Below are 13,733 nucleotides of genomic sequence, written 5' to 3'. Positions count from 1 at the left end.
CAATTCTCTCTTTTGTAAACCTATAATGCAAGACATAAGCAATTTTATATTTGTGTACTGTGGTCATCTTAAATATGTCAGACTATCCTTTTCTGAGGAAATCACCACCTGGCTATTCTTTATTTTCTTTTAGGTGGGACAGTTTGTAGTTGACAGAAAACAACAGCACTTTTGTCCTGTTGAATGTTGTAGTGTAACAAACATTTTGAGTAATGCTTTCTTGTTCATTTCTACATTATTTTTCATTGAAAAAGCAGCACAGTTTTAGTTTGTTCACTGAAAAACAGAATCTAGGCCAGCTATTGTTAGCTAGGTAGGCTGATGTGGGACATATGTGGCACTGAGCAGCAGTCTCCAAGTTAATTTATCTGTGTGCTTGTAATTATTTATTGTAGGTTGAGGCAGCAGACTGCAGACAAAACTTTGTTTGCAGGTGAATATCTAGGTCAAGCCAGCAAGTTTTTCTTTTTGATATCTGCAGGTATACCGCTTAGTTCATCTGTTTAAATTGAAATTATGTAGACTGATTGTATGTGTATGGATAACAGTCTAAATTTAGTAACTCACAAATGGGAGGATTTTAGTGGTTTGTCCATTGAACAACTCTCCACTGTAATTAGAGTGCAATTCTGTTTTCTATTTACCAGCTGAGATCATATAAATACTAAAATCTTTACCCTTTTTAAAAATAGATCATGCTCATTCAGTCACATTTAATGTGGTTTGTTTGAGGAGTATTTTTTATGTCTTTACACAGATTCTCCATCCATCTTCCTATCAACTCTAACCAATTTTGGCAGCAATTATTTTAGTTATTGATTAATTTATCAGTGAAAATTATTAATTTTCAAAGAATTTACTTTTTAAATTCTATTTTCTTCTATTCAGAAATGTATTTTGTAAGTTCAAAATATGTCTATAACAAATGCACACATAGTTTGACCTAATATATGCACTAGATATTTGCAGCTTATTTTTTACTTTTGTTTCTTTTAAGTCTGATTAACTTTTGTAACAGTTCTTCTCTAGTAATCTTAGATTACTAGAGAAACTTGGATATTCTACAAAGATGAAGTCTGACTCCAGTTTGTCAAAAGAGATCAGTAGGAATTTATTATTTGCTTTAAATACATGTACAACTTGTCTCATTGTTATTTCTTTTGGCCATTTGTCCACTGATCAGTCACTGGCATCCATGTTTAAATTGAAGCTTACCAACACAAATGTTTTTGAGCAGTAATAAAATTGTCTTAGCATGTCAGCCACAGCATTCTGCTTTGCATGAGAGAACATGCAGTGTTATGATGAACAAATAACAGAGGTAGAAAACGTATTTTGGAAACAACGGCACATCCAGAAAATGCAATTTGGTTAGATGGTCTGAATGGAAATGAAGAGTTAAAAACAGCCCCTGATGTGGCTTACAGCAAGAAACACCAACACAAAATGCATTAAACCTGAAAGTAAAACAGACACAAACACTGCACTGTTTGCCAAAATCTTTTACATTCATTGGGGACTGAGGCTTTTGCTTCCCATTTGTTTGGCTCATGAGTTACATTTCTCCAACTTGATTTTCCCACCAAAGCAGTTCCCGTCCTAGGCTGGGGTTAGAGCTTGCTTAACATAGGATCTTTCTGCTTTGAACGCCAAAGTGCAATCTTCAACCCTGAAAAACACTGCTGTATCAACACCTGGGAGTTGAGTCTGGAAGTGAAGTTAAAGAGATGTTACTGACAATCGTGTTAAATAAATACAAGTAAGTGTAGCATGATCTATGCGAGTCTAGAGAAAAGACTCACATAGACATAACAAAATTTGTCTTCTAAGCAGTAAGAAAAAGCTATTCAGTTGACTGCGGTAATTTTCAACAATATAAAATTTGCTTCATATGTATCATGAACAGGCTTTTACAGATTTTGATCAAAAATGTCTTGAATAAATATTGTTTCTGAGAAGAAGGATTTTCCAGAAATCCTTCTTCCAGCTCATTCTGGGGGATAATGAGGTGTCCCAGGCAGAAAGTAATACACCACCTTAAACAAGTTCTGGCTAACTCCTCCAATTAGGCTGGGGAAAATCCTAGTTTCCTCGTTGTGACCAAATCCTCAAACTACTTCAGCCAAGAGTTTTCATGGCAACGGATTAGATATGTTAGATCTCAGTGATGATCAAGTTTTTCACCTTTTTTGCAGGAGAAACCCAGCCTCTTTACAAAGTAAGGTTATTTGAGCCACCTGGTTTCCTTAAGTGAAGGTCAAAACATTCATAGAATAGTAGGTCAAGCTTCACTTTTCTTCATGACAATAGGACTGCTCTGTCCTATTGTCACTCGTGAATAACACTCTTTTGTTGTTCACAAAGGAAATCAGAAGGGAGAGAATCAAACATGTACTGGATTAGAATATTGTCATGATGTACCTCATGACAGCTTGAGGTTTGAACTATAAAAACAGTTCTTAGTTTTGTTTTTATTTTTGCTTTTTGTTTTTTCATGGAAACATTCGGGAAACAGCTTTCACTCCTGCCCAAATCTAACAAATGAACTGTTTTGTGGAAAAAACCTCTTATGTTTAAACTCTTTCAGTTAAGAATCTCAGCTTGTTCATTGTCTTTTCATTAAGCTGAGATGTAGACCTTCATAGCCTAATGGCCGTGAATACTGTCGTTGAGGAAGCACTTTTTTCAAAGACACATAGGTGATCAGGAAATTCAGATGTCCCTGAATGACAGTGGGAATGTGCCACTATGTGCAAGCACACACAACATAATACTGAATTACTGGAGAAGCTGAGATTTATATACTTAGCTTAAAAAATAACAAAATTGTCAAGATTTTGTAACAATGATGTTTGGGAAAATATCTTATTTTGTTTAAAAGCCTGTTTATTTTTTTTAAAGGTGCCATGTTTAGAAGGAAAATGTACGCATTTCTGCTTAATTGTGGCATCACTTTAGAAGAAACAAACAGACTTTTACACACTAAGATTTCTTTACAAACAACATTGTTATAACAACAGCCAAAACAAAAACAAAAAAAACAGACAAAACATAAATTTTCTTATTTTTTGTGCTAAGTTTATGTTGATGATCTTCATTCGACTTCTATTTTGGAGTTGGGCTGATCAATAACTTGACCCCAAAAAGAAATCGGAGAGTAACAATAGGTCAGAAACAGATCAAACTGAGCTGTGCTTGGTTTCCTGTTGCCAAATTGTGGCAGAAAGTCTGTATTTTCATATAAATAATTGTACAAAAACATCTTCCAATCTTACACAACTGTCACAAGAGTCTCTAAAAATGTAAGAGATACATACAAATATACATACATGCAAATACACAAAACAATAACCTCTCAATGTAGAATAATAGACCTGAAATCATATATTCATATAAAAATATAAAAATAAAATCAAAACAAGTGTTCTTTGACGTGGAGGGAATCTCCATTTCTGTCCACTATGTGATGCCTTTGTGGGTCCATCACTGTGTCTCTGCTCATGTCCAGAAGCCATTTTAAAAAGCACCCACAACACAAGTTTAATACTTGTAAAAACGTTCATTGACACAAAGAGAGGGTCCTTAGCTCTCTGGCCAGCCAGTGAGGTAAACATGAAAAACAGCACATCTATCTATCTACACACTAAGAGATCTCTGACTTTAAGGGCTGGTCAGTGGAAACACCGACCTCCTGACCCTGTTCAGTTCATGGAGACCTATGTCAATTTAAAAAATAAAAGAGTTTGGCTGGTTTTGTCAAACCAGACATGTTTTCACTTTTGTGTATTCCTACAACATTGACAAGTGTCTGAATAACAAACCCAAGTATTAAACTAGGTAAATGTGCAGTGTTTGTCCAAGAGATGTTTGAAACCAAAATTGATCAGCGCATTTGTGAAACGTTTTTTTCTTTTGATGAAATCAGTTATACCAGAAAAGTATATGTTCTTCAAAAGAACATTTAGAGGGCTTGCATGCTTTGGTCATGACATCAGTCTTAAATCCCTCTGTAAATAGTGCCAATCATATTCTCATCTCATGATCAGGACTTTGCTCAAGTGAAGGCTCTCTGGTGCTAATCATTGATGCAGAAGGCCCTTGGTTGACTCCAAATGGAGAAACAGCTGGAGACCGAGCAGCCAAAGGTGACAGGGAAGGAGAGAAGCTTGGCGACATTGCTGCTGAGGAAATTGATCCTTCATGACTAATAGGAGACCTACGAAGAGAGGACAAGTGGGGGAATGTCCGTCCAATTACAGGGACTTTAGGGGGCACTGTCATAGCCCCTGGGTGAGCCACTGATGTGATGAGAGGAGGAGGGTCAATTCTAGGTTTGGGATCCATTTTGGGCTTGGGTTGAAAGGGTTGGCGAGGGTTCTGATTTTGCTGAGTGGTTTCATCTTTTAGTCGGGCAATCTCAGTGAAGACATTGGCGAGAGGTTGGAACTGAGGACACCAGTTGAGCAGGTAATCCCAGTTATAGCTTCCACGAAGCTCCTCATCACTCGCAACAATAGCAGTGAGCGAACCATCAACTGATGGTTTACCATCCTCAGGGAAGGCATAATCCTTGGGGAGGGAAATATTTAAACCACGACCTACTCCTAGGTAACCACCTCCTTCATCCCTGTAGACTGGGAGCTGGCCAGAAAGCAAGGTCCCACTCAGACTGCCACCCAGTTTCTTTCCTTTGAACCACGTGCTTCCCTCCAAAGCTGCAGGTTCACAGGATATGTCCGAAAGTTGGTCAGCATCCTGCTGAATTCCAGAATCTGGTCCTCTGGCTGAGATGTGTTCCTGCATGGACGAGGTAATAGAGGCAACGCGAGGGTACTCATTAATCATTCGGATTTCATCATCCTCTGCTGCCTCAGCTGATCCTCTACCACTGGAATGAGAGGGGTCCAAAGAGCCTCCTCTAGGGTAGGGACCACCACCAGCTCCTCCCTGATCAGCAACATAACCTGGCAAAGTCTGGTGGTAAATATTGTCTCCTCCAGGTCCCGAGGTGCATTCATCCAATTTCTTTAAGGCAGTTCCTGATGCAAGAGTCCTGTCTTCTGTATCTTGACCTTTTTTCCTTCTGTGTGACTTGACAAGGAAAACTACCACAGCCAAAACTACAAGTAATATGATGACTCCCAGAGACACAGCAATGATAATAATAAGCAGTATGTTTACATCAGCAGCCAAGCCAAAGTTGGTATTAGTGACGTCAATGGAGATCTGGGTGGATGTAGAACGAGAGGCATCAAGTGGACTGTGAGCTTTTACATCCAGGGTCATAACCCTGGTTTCCCGTTTAGCCCGGCCTGACCCACCGCTGCTGCTGCTGGAACTATCTAACTTAAGAAAAATCACACCAGTAGTTTTGTTTACATCAAAATATGGTGAGTTGGAAGTTATAGAGTAGAGAACCACACCATCCACTCCTTCATCCTCATCCTGTGCTTGAACCTGGCCAATGCTCTGGCCTTTCTTGGCTCCCTCTGGCACTTCGAAGGACAATTCACTGGAAGTGAACAGTGGGTCATACTCATCTTCACCTGTGACAAACACCTGTACGGTTACAGTTGCCGAATGGTTGCCTGAATCCACAGCCAAGGCTTCAAAATTGAAGGAGTTGATCTTTTCATAGTCAAATGTAAATTTACTTCGAATTTCTCCTGAATTCTGGTCCACAACAAAGTTGTCCTTTCCTTTTCCAGACCTCTCCACCATGTAGTACTTCAGTTGGCCAAAAACCCCTGTGTCATGGTCTATGGCATGGAGAACAGTCACAGCTGAGTTTGCTGGCTGGTTTTCCTGAATACTGGCTGTTAGGACATCCACAGGAAAGAATGGATGGTTGTCGTTTACATCCTTTACTTCAACAATGACTGGAGCTAGTGCAAAATGGCCATTGCCATCTGTGGCTTGAATAATGATAATGTGCATAGATTGGTGTTCCCGGTCAAGTGTTTGCTCAAGCTTAATGGCTCCAGTCCACTGGTCAATGGAAAATAGGTTCACCTCATCTCCAGAGCTGATGGTATATTGGACTTCGGCATTGGGAGTTGAGTCTGGGTCTGCAAATTGAAACAGAAGAAGCAGATTAAAAAGAAGGGACAGTAACTAAATTAGGTAAGCATATAAAACATTTGCCCACCTGTTGCAGTCAGTCGTATAATCTCAGTCCCAGAGGCCGCTCCCTCGCTGAGTGACACAGTATATTCTGCTCTAGTGAACACTGGAGGGTTGTCATTAACATCAGTGATGGTTATCATTGCAGCAACATTAGAACTCCTTTGGGGGACACCTCGGTCTGACACCACCACAGTGAGGTTATAAAGTGGTTTGATTTCAAAGTCAAGCCTCTCAGCCAATAGCAGAGTTCCGACTGTCTGAAAGCCCCGTCCTTCCAGGAAACGTACGCTGCTCTCAATCTGAAATGCATTTCCTTCATTTCCGCTGGCAATGGCAAAGTCAAAGCCACAGTTTTCTCGTGACAGGTCACTGTCAAAGGCCTCAAAGGTCAAAACTGTTGACCCTGGGATGGCGTCTTCAGAAACTGTAGCCCTGCATACAGAAAAATATCACATACAAGAATTAATGCTGAGACTATGCCACCATGCTCCAAGGTTTACTAATACAACAGAATCATTTAGAATATTGCCACAAAGTTAATTTATTCCAGTAATTCAGGTAAAAAGAAAAATTGACATATATAACAAGGATAACCACAGCCTTGAGAGGATTGTGAGACAAATATCATTCATGAGTGTGCTTGAGATCAACCATGGCCTTATCTGCCATTTACCATAGTATTACTGCATTTGTCTGAGCAGAAAAGCTCATAAACATAAATAAAATATTAAAATAAAAATATTCTAGGTATTGTTAGGAGCAAGATAAAAGACAACAGACCCAAACCATGCAGAAGAGCTAAAAGTTGCTTTTAGGACAAGTTGGTCTTCTTGAACACCCTTGCAATGCCACAGGCTGATTGTCTTCATGCAATGCAGCATTCATGTATTAATTAATGCAAAATCAAACCCAACCAAGTACTGACTGCATTTACTTTACAATATGTGAATATACTGTATTTTTCAATAAACAAACTTTTTTCTTTTAAATATTTTATTAGTCTTATGTAATATACTTTTCTGAGAAGATGAATTTGGATTTTTCCTAACTAAGCAAAAAAACAAAAACAAAAACAAAAAATTCTACAAATGAATACTTAGATATATTTTTCTGTTTTTATGGAATCTATATAATATGAAATAGCTATAATAGCTTTTTCTATGTGCTGCTGAAATAAATTAACTTTGCAATGATGTCCTGATTTATTCAGATGCACCTGTAAACAAATGTTGACTAACCTGTACTCTGACTGGTGAAACACAGGAGAATTGTCATTGACATCAGATATTTGAACTTGGACTGTAGTAAGAGTGAAGAGTGGAGGTGAGCCTCCATCTCGAGCTTCAATGACAATGTTTACTGCTGGGCGTTCAGGGTCAAACTCAGCTCGGTGGTTGATAAACAAGGTTCCTGGACAGAAAAGGCAATCTAGTCACTGCAAAAAAATGCAGTGAGGATCAAGTAATATAGAAAACTGCCAAACGTAGATAATCTTACCATTGTTGGGGTTAATATAATAACCCTCCTGAGTGGACGACATCACTCTGTAGGTGATCTTTCCATTATCTCCAGAGTCCTTGTCAGTAGCTGTTACTGTGATAACTGCACTTCCAGGTGGTGTGTGCTCAGGCAGGGTAATCTGGAGGTTTAAGAATTGATTAATTAATTAACAGTAAACAAATAATTGGAAAATGTACTGAATTTATGTAGCATCTTTCCAGTCATACTGACTACTCAAATTCAAACTTAAATTGTATTTATCAATTGACAGCCCTAGCTTTTTGTTGCATACAAATATCTAAAAAATTGACTTTTCAAACAACAACTCAACAAAACATGCCAGTTTTCCCTTTACTAACAGAAAAAAATGTGAACATGTTAAAATGTTTTTTTGGGATAATTTGATTTGTTGTCTTTTTGTGAAGAAGTGTGAATGAAACAGTTACACCACAGGGCAAAAAAGGGAAACCAGTTACATAAATACTGTGATAAATCCTCTAAATCCAAGTCAAAAGGGCAACAGGCAGTAGCCCCACAGATGAGGAAAAGCACATATCATAGCACAGTCCCTGTTTTTCCTCAGAGTGTGCTAATGTTGAGGTAATTTCCTGACACAGTTTATATAGGCTCATCTCTACAACTTTTCACCAGTTAAAATTAGGCAGTTAACTTTTATCGCCCACAGTGTGTGCACACAGGCAATGCGCCTGCATGTTTTTACAACAGTTTTAAAGCTGTGTGCTGCAGCGACAATTTCTGGTGTAAAATTTATTATGGTGTCAAGTCTTTAGAGGTGTGAAGAGGTCAAAAATGTAAAAGAAAAATATGACTGCGTGCATTTCCTAATGCAGATGTAATTTATTGTGCACATTAAAAAACAATGATTTCAATGAGTTTACATTCATACAACAGTAAAAAAAAAAAAAAAAAGGAAATTTTATTTCCCTTCTTTATAGGTCATCCTACCTGATAGAGATCTTGGGTGAATGTAGGTGCATTGTCGTTAATATCCTCCACGACAATTGTAATGTTTGCCTCAGTTTGGTGCTGGCTGTCTGTGGCTCTCACGGTTAGGGTGTACCATGTTTTCTCTTCAAAGTCCAGCAGGCCAGTGAGTGATACACCCCCACTGTAACGGTGAATCCCAAATTTTCCTAAAGCTGTTGGGTCAAGCTGCAAGGAGTAGGACAGGGCAGGACTGGAGTCAACGTCGTTGCCCGTCACGAGAGTGATCTCTGTGCCGATTAATGTATCTGACAAGAAAGGGTATTAAGAAAATGAGACATAAATGTTTGTTGTACTTAACAGTTCATGATGAACATGAAACAGATATTGTTTAAACGTTAAAAATACTCACTTTCTGGAATGTGAACCTCCTGAGGTAAGGGGATAGTAGGACTGTTGTCATTCTGATCAACAATTATCACTGTCAGTGTAGCTGAACCAGCCAGTCTTGGACTTCCTCTGTCTGTTGCAGTAACTACTAGCCTGTGAGTTGGGAATTTTTTTTTTTACAAAGATATTATGGATATCAAAATATATAATAGGAAGAGAACATGAATATGTACATATAAAGCACCCAATCAAGTCATTATGGTTAGGCTGTGTAACAGCTCTTAAAATAAAAATCATATTTTATTGCAGTAGCATAACCTCACATTAAACATTGCTAAAATATATTTCCCTGAAGAAATTTCTTCATTTCACAACAACAAATCATTTCTTACAATTAGCCCAACCACTAAAAATTCAAATGAAAATATAATGAAAGCATCTTTTTGGAGTGTCTCAAAACTTTTAGCAAGTACTCCATAATCTTCTGATTCATGAAGGGCTACATATACAGTAGATTCATATTGAAACAAATTTCTTTCAGTCATTTCTTAAAATGAGAAACACAACAAAACATGCAGTTTAAGGATTTTACATATCTGTTCAACTTTACTAGTCCGGAAATAGCGACAACAAACTAGCAACACACCTAAGTCTACCGAAGTCTAACAACTTGAAGGGTGAAAAACAAGAAAAGGAACAACTAAAAACTCCATGTACTTACAAGGAGTCTTTTGTGATATTACAAACACTTATAATGTTTTTTGAATTAATATTCAATATATTGTGCAGCACTAATATGTATTCTGCAAAGATGTATGTTAATTGTTTTTGTGCATGTTTATCAGGACTAATGATTTATCCTCACTTGGTTTTTGTAAAGATCTCCCGGTCCATGATGGCAGCTGTCGTGATGCTTCCTGTCATCGGGTCGATCTTAAACAGGCCGCTCATGCTTGATGACTGGATGGAGTAGGTCACCTGACCATTTTGCCCTTGATCCACATCCTCGGCTACCACCTAGGAAAAGAATTGAGGAGGGAATTTTAAAAAACCCAAAACATGTTCATTTTACCTCTAGAACTGTCAGTGGGTTTAATACTGATAGTAAGAGTTAGTAATGTAAAGTCAACGTTAATGACTTTTAGACACCTGTATAATTGGCATTTCATATCCTTGTGCCTCTTTCATGTAGGCAACATAATTCTGCAACTGGAAGCGAGGAAGGTTGTCATTGACATCCTGAAGCACCAAATTAATAGCCATGAATGATGTGGAGGACACAGTTTCAGCTTTCACAACAAGACGGAGTCGGGGACTGTCCTCAAAATCTAGTCCCTGGGAGCTCTGCACCCAAATTTCACCTACAGGACAGATGGTGAAAAGAAAATATCTGTTAACAAGACTGATGGGGAAGATTCTCAAACTGGGACAGCTTTATACACTAATAGTTTTCAAGCAAACTGGATAATCTCACCTGTTGAGGAGCTGATACTGAAAGCCTGCTTTTTGTTCCCACTAAAAAGACTATAGCTGATCCCCATATGTGTGCCATCAGGATACTGAGCCTGAGTCTGAGCCACTGCTGTGCCTAGAATTGTGAATCAGAAACAATATTACTTACTGTGAGATTAGAGAAACTGACAAACAATTCAAGTCCCTGATTCCAAACAATGCTCCCCAACCTTTTGCAGCATTTTCCTGTATGCTGACATCTCGAGCATTCCTTGAGAATCGAATGCCATTGTACTCCACTTCCTTTACAAAAATTACCACCACTCCTTGTGCGGACTGTGCTGGGCTCCCTTGGTCCATGGCCTCCACTATCAAGGTCCTTTGAGCCTGAGTAAGGTCTCTTAGCGGTTCAGTGGCCTGGATCTCCCCAGTCAGTGAATTGATGCTGAAGCCCTTCACAGATGTGGCAAAGCGATAAAAGACAGAACCGTTGGCACCAAAGTCCTTATCCTCAGCCTTCATAGTGGCTAAAACACGCTGGGAACGCCTGTTGGAAACTTCGATGATCAACGGGTCTTGTATGAAGAAGGGAGCATTGTCATTGACATCAAGAATGGTGACCATCACCTGTTGGGTAAATGTCCCATAAGTTAAAAAGATAAAATCATTGTGTGAGTGTAGCAACTGGTCACCATCAGCACCAATGTTTTTACCTGAGCAGAAGAGTTCTTGGGCATAGCAGGAGAAAGGTCCACAGCAAACACCTGAAAGCTGTATGATGCCAATTTTTCCCGATCCAAAGGTGCTGACGTGGTGATACGACCACTCTCTTCATCGACTGTGAACGCTCCATGTGCCTCCTGGCTAAGAAAATACAGGATCTTCCCATTAAGATCATCATCAGCATCTGTTGCCGACACCTGGAAAAGAAGGATAAATTATTCAGCAATATGTTAATAAACTGAGTGCTCATTTGAAGCTCTGATTATTTTTTTAAACATCTGTCTTACTTGCAGAACTTGAAAACCCTCTGCAGCATCCTCAGAGACCTCCGTGTTATAGCTGTTTCTTTTAAAAACCGGGCTATTGTCATTGACATCTAACACTTTCACTCTAACTGTGGCAGTAGCACTGAGAGGAGGACTCCCTCGGTCCTTGGCCACCACCTCCAAGTTATATTCCGCAATTGTCTCCCTGTCAAGTCCGCGTGAGGTGGACAGAGCTCCCGTGCTAGGGTGGAGTTGGAAGGCTCCGTCAAAGTCTCCCGCTACAATGATGATAGAGGAAAAACATCAGCAAAGTCTTGTGTTTCATGGACCCTTGATCTTTTAATAATTAAGTAATCCAAGCAAGTTTGTGGTCACAATAAAAGTCTCTTGAACATGTAGGGAGCACAGTAATTACAAAAGCCAGATGAAATGGAATTATGTGCATCTCAAACAAAAGATATCACCATATCTCTGATGATATAGGTGCACAGGGATTGTTTATTTTGCTTTCAAACTAATGAAAAAATTATTAGGGATAGTTCATTTGGAAGTACCATGTACACAAGAATTAAAATTTAAATTACATTAAACACCACTGGGCATATTAGTATATAAACAATTGCTCGAGCTCCAGCTACACTTTTATTTATTTATTTATTTATTTTGAAAATGATAGCAGTATAAAGCAACTGAATTATGTTGTTACTGATTATATTGTTAATGTAATCTGTGACATAGGTTTCTGTATAATCCATTCTGGGCAGATGTAATTATTTTTAAAATATTATTTAATACTGTAAAATCAAAACTGGATGTTGTCAGCACACTGGCCACTTAATGACAAAAAGTACTTCTAGAATGTTCTTTTGTATTATGTTGAACATGCATCAACAGACATTTAAGTTGCGTTATTACTGGAAGGTGAGTCAGTGTCATTACAGCAGTCCAAATGGGGCTGATTACATAGATACTGTATATCAAATTTTAAAAAATTGCCAGGTCCTTTCAAGCATGGAAAAACCTCAAAATAAAAAGCATTGTTTGGACACATTCTGAAACACCATTATGCATGATCTGAAGAAACATACAGAAATTAACCCGATAACAAAAACAAATAATATAAACCACTGTCTAAGATTAAAAACAAAATGCTATCTCTCACCTGCAATTCTGTATTCGAGTTCTCCACCAGGACCAGAGTCTGGATCTGTGGCCTTGATAAAGCAAAGCTCTACGGGATCCTGGTTTTCTGGCACCTCGAGTTCATACAACGACTTTGCAAATATAGGAATGTTGTCGTTCACATCCTGGACCTCCACACGGACCACAGCTTTGGCAAAATTTGCAGGAAGTCCTCCATCTCTGGCATACACTGATGAGAAATTGTCAGCTGACAGTTTATGCTGATACACAAACCAGGGAGCTTTTCTACCTAATAGAGCATGTTCAGTTGTGTAAAATAACATGTTTTGATTACCAGTGAGTGTGTAATGATCCTGAACCTCTGTGTCAAGTTCCTTTGTGGTGGTGATGACTCCTGTCAAAGGATTTATGACAAAACCATCTTCTGTAACACCTCCATATGTTATATGACCATTAGAACCTGTTATGAAAACAACAAAACAAATGAATTATTTATGGAAACATGAAACATTAGTGAACAAACAGTATGAAAATCAAGGAATACAGGCTACAGCTGACAGGTGAGAAGTACGGCTTTGAATCTATAATTCGAAAATATGATTGGCACAGCTTCATTCTGATCCGGGAAGCTGATTAAAGTTGTTGGGTTGGATGGAGCTAAATACAGCGAAATCCTAGAATAAAACCTGCTAGAGGCTGTAAAAGACTTCCTTTCAGCTGGACAATAACATTAATCAGTCTGAGCTCCAATGAAATGAAGACCAGGCGTTTTAAACTCTTTCACAGAAAGGACCAAAAGTTTAGAAAAAAATACATAAAAGCAATAGCACAATATATAACAGAGAGGTGAAAACATGCAATTTAGCAGAAAAAATGGAACACACGCAACAGTAATAGCCATTTTTTGCCAGATATTTGGCATTGTTTTTGCCACAAGTTCATCAATGTTTGGAGCCAGATGTTTGGTGTTTTTATTGTGCTGCAGCTCAAAAAATGTCACCAAAACACCATCATCTGAGAACAGTTCCTTACACACGCATGTACTAGTCGGAGCTGCAACAATGTCTCTGGAATGAAGAGCAGAAACTGTGCAGAACCCAAGGAGTCATACTTTGCCTTGAGTGAGCTGACATTCCATTTCTGCTTTCTGCAAGCTCCATCAAGATTTGTGGAGGTGCCCTATTTGCA

The 13,733-nt window shown here is 38.7% G+C and overlaps 1 protein-coding gene across 1 annotated transcript in view; it reads right to left on the bottom strand.

The window, feature by feature from the left end:
- Positions 1-1,086: 1,086 nt before the first annotated feature.
- Positions 1,087-13,733, bottom strand: part of dchs1b (dachsous cadherin-related 1b) — a 93,798-nt gene continuing 81,151 nt past the window's right edge. Inside the window, exons 16-29 of the mRNA XM_032576163.1 lie at positions 12,880-13,005; positions 12,565-12,774; positions 11,424-11,680; positions 11,127-11,333; positions 10,644-11,040; positions 10,436-10,549; positions 10,111-10,322; positions 9,827-9,978; positions 8,984-9,114; positions 8,593-8,879; positions 7,624-7,765; positions 7,365-7,536; positions 6,149-6,558; positions 1,087-6,068 (exon numbers count right to left, since the gene is read on the bottom strand). Of these exons, the coding sequence (XP_032432054.1) occupies positions 4,024-6,068; positions 6,149-6,558; positions 7,365-7,536; positions 7,624-7,765; positions 8,593-8,879; positions 8,984-9,114; positions 9,827-9,978; positions 10,111-10,322; positions 10,436-10,549; positions 10,644-11,040; positions 11,127-11,333; positions 11,424-11,680; positions 12,565-12,774; positions 12,880-13,005 (4,862 nt within the window). The 3' untranslated portion in view covers positions 1,087-4,023. The remainder of the gene's footprint in view (positions 6,069-6,148; positions 6,559-7,364; positions 7,537-7,623; positions 7,766-8,592; positions 8,880-8,983; positions 9,115-9,826; positions 9,979-10,110; positions 10,323-10,435; positions 10,550-10,643; positions 11,041-11,126; positions 11,334-11,423; positions 11,681-12,564; positions 12,775-12,879; positions 13,006-13,733) is intronic.

The sequence above is a fragment of the Xiphophorus hellerii genome, chromosome 11, assembly GCF_003331165.1.
Source record: "Xiphophorus hellerii strain 12219 chromosome 11, Xiphophorus_hellerii-4.1, whole genome shotgun sequence".
NCBI lineage: Eukaryota > Metazoa > Chordata > Actinopteri > Cyprinodontiformes > Poeciliidae > Xiphophorus > Xiphophorus hellerii.
This window is presented reverse-complemented; position numbering and strand designations above follow the sequence as displayed.